This window comes from Cyprinus carpio, chromosome B5, assembly GCF_018340385.1.
Source record: "Cyprinus carpio isolate SPL01 chromosome B5, ASM1834038v1, whole genome shotgun sequence".
Classification (NCBI taxonomy): domain Eukaryota; kingdom Metazoa; phylum Chordata; class Actinopteri; order Cypriniformes; family Cyprinidae; genus Cyprinus; species Cyprinus carpio.
Genome location: NC_056601.1, coordinates 3,736,634 through 3,753,151, shown reverse-complemented (window position 1 = coordinate 3,753,151; position 16,518 = coordinate 3,736,634). Strand labels below are relative to the sequence as shown.

At 35.6% G+C, this 16,518-nt stretch overlaps 1 protein-coding gene across 1 annotated transcript; it reads right to left on the bottom strand.

Annotated features, from left to right (window-relative positions):
• Positions 1-588: 588 nt before the first annotated feature.
• LOC109104043 (phosphatidate cytidylyltransferase 2-like) lies at positions 589-16,502 on the bottom strand. The gene is made up of 13 exons (XM_042723700.1): positions 16,328-16,502; positions 12,389-12,528; positions 12,058-12,154; positions 10,056-10,153; positions 8,463-8,602; positions 6,070-6,128; positions 5,753-5,835; positions 5,521-5,608; positions 4,516-4,584; positions 4,194-4,346; positions 3,757-3,876; positions 3,421-3,524; positions 589-1,965 (listed from the first exon to the last, which is right to left on the bottom strand). The coding sequence occupies exons 1-13, from the start codon at positions 16,391-16,393 to the stop codon at positions 1,833-1,835; spliced, it is 1,350 nt and encodes a 449-aa protein (XP_042579634.1). The 5' UTR covers positions 16,394-16,502; the 3' UTR covers positions 589-1,832.
• Positions 16,503-16,518: the final 16 nt, after the last annotated feature.

Sequence of the window (16,518 nt, the reverse complement as noted above, 5' to 3'; positions counted from 1 at the left end):
TGTTTCAGCAAAGGGGCCTATCAGAGCACAGTCTGGCTTAGAGGACCATTTAAATACAGTAAAGAATAAGAATAGAATCATCTCTACGTCAAACATATACAGTATATATTCTTATATTCTAATATAATGTATGGAATTCTCTCTATAAAATCAGAAAGTACAATATAACGAAATCGTAATGAATTAAATATCTTAGAAACATTTCTGCACCACTTAACACAGATGAAGATTGATGAAGATGATGAAAAAAAAAACATTGATAGTGGATGGTGAAAATACGGAGGAGCAAATATTACACGCGGATTTATGGTCATAATTCTTCAGCTGTGACGCTGTTTATTATTGTTACGTCACTGCTCTGCGCTCCACTTAAGAAATTATGGCTTGAGCTGTCCATCAAAATCATGTACATAAACAAAAGCAATACAAAAATGAACATTACTCAGGTAATAAGCTGTCTGTTTATCTTGCAAGACCGGTGGGCATAGAAGAAAACATGCTAAATATGGTTTACAAACAAACTTTACATAAAAAAAGCTGAACATATGACTTGCTCATCAGTTTATCAGTCTTGTCAATACACACAGGTCTAAGATGGATTTTTATTGTTGAATGGCAGTGGACTGTACGTACAGACTGTGAACCTGAGCCCATTAACACTACTCTTTTAAAGCTGCTCGATGACACCCATTAAGGTTTCATTTTCTTAAAATAAATATTGTTTATGGCACAGGTGTTCATGACCGCACATATTACAGGGGAGCAAAATACCTTAAACAGAACCCACTGTAGTTCTGACCCTCTTTTGGTTGTTTACACAGCAGATGATGGTAAAAACAAAACAGATGAAATAGAATTATAAAATAAAAGAGACATGGTCTCATGCAGTGAAAACGGTACAAAACTGAATGAATTCAAAACCAAAACAGTGGCCCAGCCTGATCTTTACCATTTAGCATGTAACAGTTCCCAAACACGCACAAAAACAACACACACAACATTAAAATAAAACTAGAAATGATAAAAGTATGATTTACACCACAAACAATAATTCTTAAACATTCAGTGCGAAATGTTTGTCAACATCTCCAAATGGTCACTGAGAAACAATGAATTATTATTAATTATTGACAACGCAATTCTAATTAAAATGTTACTTCCTATTTGTTTGGCTTACAGTGACCGTTTCTTTGTAACAAACTGATGTGGACCAAACTTCCTCTCAAACACTGAATATTGACATCTGAATACAGTCTCACAGCTGAACTGTAACAGTCACCACCGACTGGGCTGAAGCGCACATTTGATATCAATGACCACAATACTCTTAAATATAACGTTACAAAAACATCAAAACCCAAGACCATGAAAACAAATATGAATTACGGCACTCCGCAGTGAAAATACAATCTTTTCTGAGACTATGATGGCATATGGAGACACCTATTAGCAAAAAAATAAACAAAGAGTAGCCTGAGGTTGAAATGACAGTGTGATGAGCAGTGCATTAAAACAAAATAAAACTTAATAAACACTATAAAATATTCAGACGATCTATAGGTACAGAACATTTGTACACAAGTGGAATTGTACAGCTCAAAGAACTGTGACAACGACGTCATCTTAATATATATATAATATTCTTTTGTGGTGTAAGAGATAAACATAAAACATTCACAAAAAATAAAACGAGCAAAAACACTGATTTGTACACACACAGAAAATGGAATGACCCAAGGTTGTGGTTCAGTTTTCCGTTGTTTCCCTTCTTATGCTCCTCATCTCATCTCCCACTTGCATACATGCTCACTCCGGTGGGGTGGTCCGAAGAGCTAGGCTGCTTCTTCCAGGGCAGGGAGCAGGCCTTTCTCTGTCAGGTGAGCCTTGAGCGAGTTAAAGATGTGGAGCTGTTGGTCTAGTCTCAAAGCAAGAAGCTGCTGGATGACTTTAGAGGGGTTTGGCCCTCTAAACGAGAGGAAATATCAAAGCACAATGTTTTATGCTCTAGACACACTCACACGATTCATATTACTTTGATTATAATTGTGATTAAATTAGTCTTTGACAATAGCAAAAAAAATAACCTAAGTCACTAGGTTGATAGAACAGAAACAATTCAAACAATATAAATAAAATATGTACGGTAATGTACAGTCGCTCAGTCATTCTCACAAAATAAACCACAAAATGGTAGATAAAACTATACCAAAAAAAAAAATCAATATAAAAAAACATTGCATAAAATAAATACTGATCTAATAGGCTGATTTAATGATAACTATAAGCCAGGATGCCTTTGACATTAATCAATTATATAATTTTATATAAGGTATATAAGATAAGTCCAGAATGTTTGGACATATATATATATATATATATATATATATATATATATATATGGTCTGTCTGAATACTGGATTCTGATTGGCTAGCAGGTATGCAGTAAACCCATTTAATGCACAGGTAGTTCAAAATCAGTTTAATCACTGTTCTATATTAATACGCTGCTTTAATTGATGCATACCACCCCCCCCCCCCCCCCATACAGAGAGAGAGAGAGAGAGAGAGAGAGAGTAATTAATTGTTTGTAGAGAGATGTGCAGATGCAGCACGCAGGTAATGCACACACAACTGTCATCTCTCTTTCTCTCTCTCTTTCTCTCGAATGATAATTAATGAATAAATGGTATCATTTATTCAAATAAATGTGATCTTACCTCACTATTTCATCTCTGTGTCTGATTTGAAGCGGACAGAATGCTAGAGCTACTGATGAAAATAATGTAATTTTTACCCTTCCTGTCAAATTTTGCAATACTATACCTTCCTGCAAAGAGCAATACTAGTTTTAACTTGTCTTTAATTTGGCAAAAGACCATGTAATATGCGGGATAATAAATGGCTTGCCATGCATTAATGGATTTTATTATTAAAGGATTATTTATTAAATGATCTGCTTCGTGTTGGTTGGTTCTTGGCCTCCATATCTTGCATTTAAAATCCTTTAATGCACGGCAAGCCGTTGGTTATCCCTTATACATATCTATCTATCTATCTATCTATCTATCTATATATATATATATATATCTACATATCTACACATATATATATATATATATATATATATATATATATATATATATATATATATATATATATATATATATATCTACATATATATACTACATATATATATCTACATATATCTACATATATATATATATATATATATATATATATATATATATATATATATATATATATATATATATATACATACATACATACATATACACACACACATACATACATATAGACACACATATGTATACATATAACCAACCCCAAACTTTTGAATTGTTATGTATGTTACAACTCTGATCAGAAGTCAATTAAAAAATACATTAATAACAGTCTTACCTTATAAAGCTGGCGATGTAAACATTTACAAATGTGGCCATAAGGTACTGACAGTCGAAACGATCCATGATTCCTCCATGACCTGGAATGGTGTTTGCAAAGTCCTGCAGTGATGGACATCAGAGAGACAGTATGAGCACATGAAAACACAGGACTGGAAACGCTTCAGGTACACTGAAGCTCTGTGCCACATCTAAATGAGTCTTTCACTGTTACTGCATAGACAGACAACTTGAGCTGCATTGTGGTGAAGAATGCTGTAGGTAATAGTGAAACCAAGACTGAAGCATTTTCTTTTCAGATCTGATGATCTGTGGGTGCTCAAATTACACCCACCTTGATTTTAAAGGCCCTTTTGAAGCCACTGGCGAAAAAGCCTCCAAAAGGTCCCATGATGGAGGCAAATGCTGACAGGGCAATGCTGTGGATCTGGAATGGGTACAGCTTTACTGTGGTCTAAGAGGAAAATGGGAGAGAGATGGAAATGTGTAAGAAACTCTCTTTATTTGTATGCAACTTCAAAATACATAAAATGTAATCTTTTATTTTATTCAGGATTCTGCTTTTGCTAAAAAAAAATGTCGTCATCAGTAAAACACAAATTCACAGCAAGTGGGAAGTCAGCAGATGGCTGTGTCTGAGTAACTGGTAAACACAGACACAAAGATCAGAAGAATAACAAAAGGAGAAAGAGAAGGAGTGGACACACCGAGTGAGAGACATGAGGAGTGAGTGTCTAACAGACGGTGTCCGTGTGTGTGTGTGTGTTTTACCCAGCCAGTGATGGACTGCAGGACAGGCGGCAGACCGTAGTCCTGAAGCTGGAAGAGCTCAGATGGCTCACAGTCTACTGTGAAACTGTTGGAGTCATTGTTAAACTCCACAGGACACACAAAGAAGCGGTAACCTGACATCACGTAGGACAGCTAGAGAGGGGACGAAATGTGATTTGTTATCATTCTGATACATCAAATTCACTTTTTTGAAAAGAACTAATCAGCCCCTTCCAAGGTGTCAATCAAGGCAATTCTTATTTTCACGTCACCAAGGTTTCCAAATCTACATAAGAACAGGAAGTGGGTTATTACTACTCACTAGGATTCCAAAAACAACAGTGGAGAAGAAGCCACCGATAAACCCCTCCCACGTCTTCTTAGGAGACAACTGCAGAGAAAATTCAGCATTAAGAGAACTACTAAAAATACACAACATTACACAGAAGCCACAGGAAGTAGTTAGACAGTTAAGCCACACTCAAAAATGTATGAATGTTACTGCATTACACAAAAACATTAAAAGCAACTGCTTTTCAGCACACTTTTCAAGCTAAATATTTTACAAAAAGATAATCAATTAGTTAATTTTTACATCATAAAACAGCAGATATACAGATTAAACTTAAGTATTTAGACACTCTCTGATTGTCAAACATTAGCGGATAGTTTGTGATAAATTAAACCTAATAAGACATTAAACAGAACATCCAATAAAACAACGGTTGATTAAAAACAATAGCTAAAATTACATGTAAGCAACTTTACCACACTACTGTTCAAAAGTTGGGGATAACTAAAATTTAAAAATTACTTTTATTTAGGCAATGATGCATTGAATTAATCAAAAGTGAGAAATCTATTTCAAATAAATCCTGTTATTTTACTAGCATAAAAGAAGCATGTGGAAAAAAAAAGGTATCACAGTTTCCACAAAAACACAGTATTAACAGCACAATTGTTTAAAAAAAAAAAAAGTCAGAAATGCTGATTTTTGCACCAAATTAGCAAGTTGGAATAATTTCGGAAAGCTCATGTAATGGCTGAAAATAAAGCTTTGACATCAGGAGTTAATTACATTTTAAAATATCTTAGAACCGAAAACAATTATTGTAAATCATAATAATAATTTACAATATTACCGTTTTACTGAATTTTTGATCAAATAAATGCAGCCATGGTGAGACTTCTTTTAAAAACGTGAAAACATCCTACTTCAAACTTCTGAATAGTGGTGTAAATATTATACTGCCATTTCATTATATTTCACATGTAATAATATGTGATTTTTAAAATATTATTTAAGTGTGGTGTTAAAAACACAAACCTTAATGAGAGGGGTGCGACCGAAAAAGAAGCCAAACATGTAAGCCATGATGTCATTACAGATAACACAGGAGATGGGCACAATAAACCTGCACACAGAAACAGATTATCTTACGCAAACAGATCACCTACAACAGAAAATCTAACATTGTGGAATGACTCTGGATTGAAAAGTTTAAATGTGTAAATGTCATATGGGTTTTGATAGTGGTACGCAGGAGGCATCATCTTACCAGATCATCCCCTCAAACAGGTTATGAATGATTAAGTGGGACTGAGTCACCACAATCAGCAAGGTCACATGAGTCCAGCCGAACTGGGGAGAGAGAAAGACGGGATGAATAGCTCTATTCAATCCAAATCTGGGACAAAAGACAGTGCCATGATACGGAAAAGATAGGAAACGTGTAGGGTCTGTGTCCAAGTGCCATGAAAACATGTAGAATGTCAAACACAGGGTATGTGAGTGTGTGTGTGTGTGTGTGTGTGTGTGTGTGTAAAAAAACACTCAAATTACACTAAACTTGTTCTATGGACTAAACACACTCACCATGTAGAACTGCAGGCGATAGTGTTTTTTCACCAGGCTCAGAACAAACATGCAGAACCCTGGAAAACACACACATCTGGTAAAACAGTTCCACCAATGCCATCACCACATGTCTATGGGACTATTTTAGGCCAGTCACACTGTCACTAATTATGTCCTGTTTGTCAGGAACCAGCCAGTGGCCAAGAAAACCTGTCCAAGCTAAACCAAACACACTGAAAAGACCATCTGAAACTACATAATCTGCAGGACATGGAAGGTTTATAAATTTTTTAACAGTCTGCCTAACAAACTGACAACACGTGATATTGTTTATAACTGATGATCTTGTTTAACTTTACACCAATAAACATTGTTGTTGCACTTTATAAAAAGAGAACAATTATATATATATATATATATATATATATATATATATATATATATATATATATTAAATAGATGTGTTTCCATTCCAGCTCTGTCATAAATGTAATGTATACACTCTAGCCGTGCTACACAAAAAATTTATGATATATCAGAATAATTGTTATAAATACAAATAATCGATTAAATACTAATATAGCAAGGAACTTTGCATGTCTTCCTTCTGAGCCATATATAAATGACAAGATATGATATCAATTTTGATTTCATTTTAATTGAAACTATCATTTTAGTTGATACTTATTGTGCTCTTCTTATCATGTTCAGGTCCCATATTTTGACCACACTGCCTATTTTGTTACATATTGAGGTTTGGTGTGTCGTAATATATTAATCATAAACAATTTTTCGTTTCCTACTTCCTTTTTTTTTCTTGCGTCGATGAGCATTGTTTAATTGCCTGTTTGAATTGTTGTTGTGATAAAATGTTAAGATATATTTTTTAAAAATAAGAAGAGAAAACATCGCTTCTCATTTAGCTTCTGATGAAATCTGCTGTTTCGCATTTTTTGAAAGAGAAAATGAGCGAGGGGTGCACAGACAGGCAGAGAGCCTAACCACATCCTGGATGACATTGACTTCACACTTACGAAAAAACCAACACCCCAAAAAACTAAAATCATTACGTCTGCATTTCAACTGTTAAAATAAATCACATTTTGCTTTCAGCATTCTGTGTGGAAAAGGAGTTGTTGGACTCAGCAGTAACTGTGAGAACTATTAGTTCACAAAGGCCTTAAAGGGTTAGTTCACCCAAAAATGAAAATTAGCATGTGTTTTTCTCACCCTCAAGCCATCCTAGGTGTATATGACTTTCTTCTTTCAAATGAATCCAATCGGAGTTATATTAAAAATTGTCCTGGCTCTTCTAAGCTCTATCATTGTAGTGGACGGGTGTTTCTGTTCAACAGTCCAAAACACGTTAAATAAAGTGCGTGCATCCATAATAAAATGTGCCTCATATGGCTCCGGGGGTGAATGCAGGCCTCCCATAGCGAATCCATGCATTTTTGTCAGAAAAATATCCATATTTCAAACGTAATAAACACTTTTCTCTCACTTCTGCTGACTGTCACATGCGGAAGCGGTTCCGGCAGATGCCGTAGGACATCGCCGTTGCGTGATTAGTGACGAACGTGGAGAGAGAACACAACAAAATACCGGTCATGAATTAGAAGAACAAAAGGAGGATTTGTAAAGAAAATTGTCAGAGGATTTTGATATAAGCCAAGCAGAGACTGGATTTCCTTTGCTAAAGTAAGGAAACTTTGCTTCCTTAAACAAACTCGTGAGACTAGCATATCGAACGCTTCCGCATACGACAGTCAGCAGAAGTGAGAGAAAAATGTTTATTACATTTGAAATATGGATATTTTTCTTACAAAAACGCATGGATTTGCTACAGGAGGCCTTCATTCACCCCCCAAAGTCATGTGAGGCATGTTTTATTATGGATGCGTGTACTTTATTTAACGTGTTTTGGACTGTTGAACAGAAACCCCTGTCTACTACAATGATAGAGCTAAGAAAAGCCAGGACAATTTTTAATATAACTCTGATTGGATTCATCTGAAAGAAGAACGTCACATACACCTAGGATGGCTTGAGGGTGAGTAAAACTCATGCTAATTTTCATTTTTGGGTGAACTAACCCTTTAAAACAAGAAACATCAATTTATTTATTTATGATTTAATACCATGTCAGCAGCAGTGGCTATATTCATGGCAAGAGGAAACATTTCAATTTTTACGATTCAGTAATATGTCAAAATAATTATATAACAATTTTGTTTGAAAAATATATAAAATAATTAAATGTTCAAATATACAAAAACATACATATAATAAAAATAATAACAATAACAACACAAAAAAAAACAAATATACACAGAATAACAATTTAAAAAAAACCAGAAACATCAATGGCAAATAAAGTGGCATGCATGTAGGAAAGACAAAGTCCTAACCTGTGAGGTACAGGGCAAAGGAAATGAAGCGGTGGTATTTGCTGAGGATGCGTAGAGGCTCCTCCCTCTGCACCAGTGTGAAGAAATAATCTGTCACCGTTTCACCATAGAAGAAGTAGTTCACACACAACAGGAAGTACCTGACAAAAACCGTTTAAACTGGCAGTCAGACATTATTATGACAAAGTCCTTTCACATCCATTCATTAATCAAAGTGTTTCTAACGGTCGTCAAAGTAATTATAATGGGCCAATTTGTTAGCAATAGGAAATGTAGGAAATGGTCAGACTGTAACTGAGCAGCGGCTCACTAGGAATATGACCACATGAAAGAACGGCATGTTGGCTTACACAGAAGGACTAATGTAGAGAAATGGTTCTACTTATACCTGATTTGCCAGATATCTAATTCACAAAAACCTAAAAACAAGTTCAAAGAAAAGTTCACCAGTGGCAAATCAAGAAATGTCATACTTTGCACAAAAGAAAAACAATTAAGATATTTTGCAGAAACTGAAGCCTGTATTTAGATTTTTTTTTAGGATTTTTATATATAACTATATATATGGGGTGCCTAATCCTGTTCCTGAAAATCAAACCTCACGCAAAGTTGAGCTCCAACTTAAATATAAGCTAATTTTCTTCATAAAATTGATTCATAGTTCTTTCTTTTTTTGGACATGAAAATATGGCATTTCTTCATAAGAGTTACTCAAAAATCTTGTATTTAAAAAAGGATCTCAGATTACTACTCCAGAGCTTCAACATACTGAAATTTGACATCAAGAGACCTAATTTTTGCAAATTTTCCCATCTTGTTCCAAACCTGTAAGTACACAAATTAAGATATTTTTGATGAAATCTGAGAGCTTTCTGACCCTGCATCGTCAGCATCGTAACTACCACGTTCAAAGCCCTGAAAGGTAGCAAGAACATTGTTAAAACAGTCCATGTGACATCAGTGGATCAACTTTAATTTTATGAAGCTACGGGAATACTTTTTGTGCACAAAGAAAACAAAAATAACTTTATTCAACAATTTCTTGTATTCTTCTCTTATATTTCATCAAAAATATCTTAATGTGTGTTTTGAAGATGAATGAAGGTCTTATGGGTTTGGAACGACATGAGAGTAATTAATGACAGAATTTTCATTTCTGGGTGAACTATCCCTTTAACTCAACACTGACTTCTAAAACTTTAAATAGTATTCAGTGGGATTTTCACATAACTGAAATCTGGTGAATCTTTCCTTTCACATTTGAAACAAACTACACTACAGTTTGACTGTGGTCTAAACCAGAGTGAATTTCCATACCTCTATACAGCAGGTGATAGCATGTATAGCTGGATGAATAAACATGTGCAGCATTTACTAATTTCTACACAAAAAATGGAAGAACTTGTAAGACATCAAGACAGCCATATTATGATAAGATGAAAGTGATGATGATGCCCTCTAATTACAGGCAGTGCACAGTGGGAGAGAGAGACAGAGAGAGAGATCTGGGGTGACAGATAATGAGAAAAGGGAGAGAGGGAGAGACAATGAAGTGTGAAAATAAAGATGGCAGGTGCGTGTCGCGGGTCTCACCAGCTTAGTGTTCTGAACCAGGGCAGGTGGTAAGAGTGATACACGCTGTAACCAATCATGATGATCTCATGGAAGCACTTGATCTGAACGCACAGCACCTGTGAAAGACACACAGAGGACAACAATAAGAAAAAACTAACAGGCAGCCAAATAGTTCCACCCAGAAGTGCTAAATATATATATATTTTTTTTAAGTAAGATTCCATCCTGTGTTTTTACTGCTCTAACTGGCAGTCAATAAAGCTTATTCAATCTTTAAATGTCTTGAGGCTGATTTATACTCAATGCGTCCGCAAGTTTGCAAGGATGCACGAAGTTCAGGGCGATTCTAGCCAAACATGCATGTCTGTGTTGGCATGTGTGAAACAAAAGCAGTTTAATGTTAAGTTCAAACTCAATGCATAAGGTTTTTTTTTTTTTTGCATAGTTTTTCCAAGCCTTTTTATTTGAATTACGTTTTGTTTTTATTGTATAAAAATAGAATTAGAATTCATTTACATACTAATTATACACTATTTGCTTAAAGTTGTCTTGTGTTTGAAGCTAAATAAAGGCAATAGTTTAAGATTGTTTTGAGTTTGTACGTAAAGAAATAATTCATCAACTCATTCACTATTATACAATTCTATATATTTCTATATTTTATACTACTGATTAAAATTTAGCATCACAACATAACACTGAAAAAACTATTGAGTGAGACGTGCATATTTTTATACATAATAGTATAGATTTTTAATATCGTTAGCAGTTGTAACATGAAAATAATTTTAGGCTATAATATCTGAAACAGCCAGATTATGGAGCAAAGTGGACACTGATTATTCAGAGACTACAATCTGGTTTTATGAATATATCTGCAGGCCTGCCTGAACCTAACCAATCCGGCAGCTCAGCTAAGTTATAATGTTTAATAATGTCAACAGAATAAAAAAAAAAACATCAGTACTCATCTGACATGTGTAAAAGCAACAAAGAGACAATATCTAGTAGATTTTTTAAGTCACATTTACATGTACATTTATGCATTTAGCAGACGCTTTCAGGCTAACATTTATTTTTTTTTTTTTTACCTAAAATGTGTTCCCTGGGAATCGAACCCACAACCTTTTGCGCTGCTAACGCAATGCTCTACCACTGAGCCAAGTCTTAAGCATTGTTCGCATTCTGCTAATTCACGCCTGCACGCTGGCACCAACCAACAATGCATTTTAACACAGATACACATCTCATATATGGATTTAACATCTAAATTAAGATAAACAAAGTTTGGCTCTACACCAGAAACACAAACTATGTAATGCATACAAGAATAGGCTACATCCTAAAATAGCATCAAGCTACACTTGAAAATGTACAGAATTATTGAAGTATTTGCTTACACACTTTAAACCATCATCCAGTGCTTGTAATAACTTATGATTGTGATTAATAGATGATTTTGATTCCATAAAAAGCAGACAAATGCACTCTTTGTATGTTTAATAATGCTACAATGCTAATATTTGTCATAAACATCCTTCATTGCATCCATGAGCTGCTTACAAAACACATACAGAAAATATATCATCATAATCATGTCTATTTACTTCTGTATTTCATGTGTAGAAAAATGTTTCACTCACTTTTTTTTAATACGGAAGATCTAGACTAGAGAGTGAATGTGCTGTGACTCATAACACTCGCGCACGCAGAAGAAAACAGACTCAGTGGAGAATTATTAGAAATGTTATTCTGTATAAAGAACATGTGAGAATAAATCAAAATTTTTTTGCTTTGCGAAAAGATTTGTCGGACTGGACGAAAAAAAAAAAAAACATCATCTTCGCTTCAATAATTTTCGCGGTCTATGTGGAAGCATCCATAGAAATCTACTGTTTTATTCCAGCTCATCATCACGTCCGAAATTCGCTTGGCTTTTTCACACTCAGTGTGGAAAGGCCTTTAAGTGAAAATAAAATATCTGTTGGTGTTTACAACAACAGGAAGAGAAAATACTCACAATCATCATCAGCACCATCGGACCGAGATAAATAATGATGAAGAAGAAGGAGATCATAGCCAGCGTGAGGATGCCCCTCACCCACCAGTTCTTCCATCTGCAGGAGACACAAACACAATAATGCAAAGCATATTGGGTGGAAATATAATCTTCCTAATGCGAGGACTAAAAGCTCCGGTGGCCTTTTTATTGAATGAATCATCTGGTGTTCACAGCAACATGCCAATAATCTGCTCTGGGCGCTTTATACACACTTTTCATCTCACGTCACATGCAAGTGTGCTCTAGTTTATTAAAGAGTCATTTTAATCGTAGATTTAGAGATGCTTACCGTGAGGAAAGGCCAGACAGGGCTTTGTTGAGAACCTCTGGTGTGTCATCGGCAGAAACAGGAACCTCAGGAACCCCAGAGTCTGATTTGGTCTCATTGTCCGAGGCTCCATCTCTCTCCTTGCCCTCTGCTTCAGAGCCCTGGAGACAGTTGGAGAGAAAAATAAATCCAAAAGAGATACATTAATGAATCTATCAAAAAAGACATTTGTTCCTTTGCAAAGAATTCTGCAGAAAAACTACTTACCCTACTGTTTATAGTTTGGGATCAGTAGGGTTAGGAATCGAAAATAAATTCCAATTCCAGAATAGAATGCTTAAGGTCAGGAAGTGGATACTTGTGAACAAAAAATTTTGATTGCTGTGTGTTTTTTAGGTGCCAAAATTGGGCTGTTAAAAATGTATTTGTCTTTGAATGATTCATATAAGAGATTAATTCAAAAACACTGATTCATCCAGTAATGAAACAAGTAAATCTTGAGTGAGTCACTGAATGATTCATTCAGAAATTCTATGAGATTGTGAAATTCTATGAATTGTGAGAATCACAACCTCCATTTTAAAAAAAAGTCTCAATTTATTCAGAATTGTGCAGCTCTATTTTACACAAAACCAGCTCTTAATCAAGTCCAGTTTTATGTAGCTGGCTGATTTTTGTTCCTGGTATTCAGCAGCAGCAATTAAAAAAGATTTGCAAAAAGAGAGACAGAATAAACGTGTTTGATATCTAAATGTTTGACTTCATTTATTTTTTTACCAAATTAAAATTGAAACAGAAAATCAATAAAAATTGGAATCAGAATTGGAACTGATCAAATTCAAACGATACCCAACCATAGGAATTAGTAAGAGTATTTAAAATAAGAAATTAATACTTATTTTCAGCAAGAATGCAAAAAAATTATCAAGTGACATATATATTAAAAAAAAAAAAAACGGAAAAAGGGGAAAAAATGTATCAGGATTTCAACAGAAAATATTTAGCAGCACAACTGTTTTGACCATTGATAATGATAAAAAACATTTCTGAGCACCAAATCAGCATATTAGAATGATTTCTGAAGGATCATGTGACACTGAAGACTGGAGTAATGATGCTGAAAATTCAGCTTTGCCTTCACAGGAATAAATTACATTAAAATAGAAAGCACTTATATTAAACTACACTCTTATTTCACAATACTACTGTTTTGCTGTATTTCGGAGCAAATAAATGCAGCCTTGGACCATCTGTATCTAACAGGCCTGTGTGTCACAATTACAAACGACCTGCCTTCGTCCCCATAGCAACAGGCTGTCTTCATCAGATGGTGCTGCACCAGTTGGTCGAGCTGTTATGAATGTTCCAGAAACCTCTTTCTATCCATCTGACATGTATAATTTGGATCTGATTACGAAGAGAAACCCTGAAGCTAACGTACATTTACGGCTGACACTCATTTGACAGCAAGAGCTACGGAAAGATCCAGGGTTTCCATGGAGACGGACTACATCCTAATATTTAAGATGCCATAGTTAAAAATACCCTCCCTCGCACCTCCCACCTCCTCCCCGTCTCTCAAATTACTCCGCGACCGCAAATAGCTGATCAGGAACTGAGGACATCCCACTCTTCCTAAGAAAGACATTTTCAGTCTTCCTGCCAGGTTTGACCCACACTCGGGGGATGAGCAACACTTCGACGAAACTGGAGGACGGCAGCGTTAGCCATCTGGAAACGTGGAATTCCCCGACAAACATAACATCAATGACAGTCTACAAAAGAGATGAGTGATGTCAGCGTGTGTTAAATTTGTCACATTCCTTAAAAATGTAACGTCTGACTGTATTTGGTGTTCAGGCAGGGAAAACATATCAAATTTGCACCAACTCTCCAACATTGTCACATTTCGCCCCTAGTGCCAGTTACAAAAAAGCTTTTAAAATGGTCATGTAAATGAATAATGAATGCATGAAAATATACACAGTTTTGGGGAGTAACTAGTTACACGTAACAAAATTATGTTACATGTATAACATGTCATACATTATGTTATATACGTTATATAAATGTTATGTTACTCTTATAAAATTGCATTTTTTTCAGTGTAAACTCTAAAAATAGTTCAATCCAAAACTATTGTTTAATGACAAGAGTAGCCGATAGGCTGTTGATTCATTAAATAAGCTGTTTCCTCAATAAAACTGTTTTTTTTTTTTCAGCGTAGTTAAGTCTTTCCTCCACTGACATCTATTAAAAAAAACAGCCTCTGCTCTCCTTCGCTGCGTACCACCAACAGAGTTGGAATATAGAGAAATCTTGGATTTCTGCGAGAGGTAGGATTTAGTTTATGGTACTTCTCGTTCATTTCTATAGTATCTGTAAACAGCAAATGACTGTTGCACAACTCTGTTTGTAAATCAATGACGTCAAGGCTGGAATGTCAGCATTAGCAGTTTAGATTTTTTTAGGCTAAAGGTTGGATGCTTGCCTTCCAGTGGCTTTGGTTTAGGCCTAACTACAATTAAACACACCTGAACCAGCTAATCAAGGTCTTACTAATAATACTAAAAACTTCCAGGCAAGTGTGTTAAGGCAACTCTGCAGGACAGTGTCCCTCCAGGACCATGTTTGAACACCCCTGACCTAACCCTAATCAGACAGAGGAGATATTCATAACTCATCTCTTCTGTGAGCACTTAACTGCATCCTGCTGTAGCGCTCCTTCTTGAAGCTTGTGCAATTGCCTTTGAGATGGACTGAAACAACAACTGACAGGAGGGAAGCTGTTATAGCAGCAAATTAAATATTAACACCAATGGTTTTGAAAACAAGCACATATGGGTGAGGGGTCCACATACTTTTGGCCATGCAGTGTACTTCATCCTAAACTCAAGAGGGACACAGTGTCTTTCTCCATTTCATTACAATGGCATGGTTGAGTCTAATGTAATAAACTCAGCTCGCCTCTCGAATAAATTCGTAAAATTCTTATACTCTCACAGCAACACAAATACAAATCTGAGTAATATCTTGGGAGATGTGTTAAAAATCCACTGTTTGGTGAACATACAAGTTTCGAATGACATGAGGCGAGTAAATGATGACGAATTTCCATTTTTGAGAAAATATCTCTTTAACATGAATCAAATATGACTGTATTTCATTAAAGAAATAACTATTGCACATGTATGCTTAGAGATAAAGACTCATGATCACATCCTACTGATAAAAGCTGCCTATCTAGATTCAAAAGAAAGTGGATGAATACAAAAGAGCACAGATTTGTAAAGTATCCGCAAATATTTGCTATTAACTTAGTATTAGTCATTCAGATGAGTCTTATATACTGTGATCTTGCTGTAAGGTTTAAGCCCATGCCTACAGGTCAAGAAAGTTGACGCATGAATGTTGACTCACCCATCCACCCAAGTTTCTCTCAGTCTCCATGTTTTCTATCTTTATATCTACACAGCATGAAGATCAGTCCATGCACTGCAGAAATCCTCAAACTCTGCTGAAAGCACAGCTCGTGCTTAAGAGTTTAACCTCACTGTCTTAAACTGAACAGAGCAGGGATTGTTCATGCCGCTTGTCTTTATTTCAGCAACATGGCAACAGCTAGAAATACAATGGGGCCTTACAGTGTCATGTTTTGTTGGGACACACTGAGCAAACCTTCAGTGCATGAGAAGAAGGACAGGAAGAACACCAGAGCCCTGATGATGCTCAAACTCTCCTCTAGCTGTAATCTGTTATGTACAAAATACAATCATTTATCAAGCCAAAACATTAAAAGCTGCTTTAGTGCTGTGGCAGGACACTTGCTGGCGAGAACCAGAAACACATCGACCTATAAACGATTAATTTTCTCTCTCTTTATGTATGACAGCATGTAGCTCAAATGATAGCCGTAACAACATGCATCTCTTCACATCTCTTTCTTTCTTTATTTGTTACCTTATCCTCCGAGGTTTGATGCTGCAGGTCTTTATCCGTCGCTCCTCGGTGGCGTAAATCTGTCATGGTCGACTCGATTTGTTGGAAATAAAGGCCTGATGAAGTAATAATCTTCGGGGGTTGCTGTTCGTTTTCAATGATTGTTATTGGGACGGGAGAGGGAGCGACTGCGCATGCGTGCGTTGAGAGAG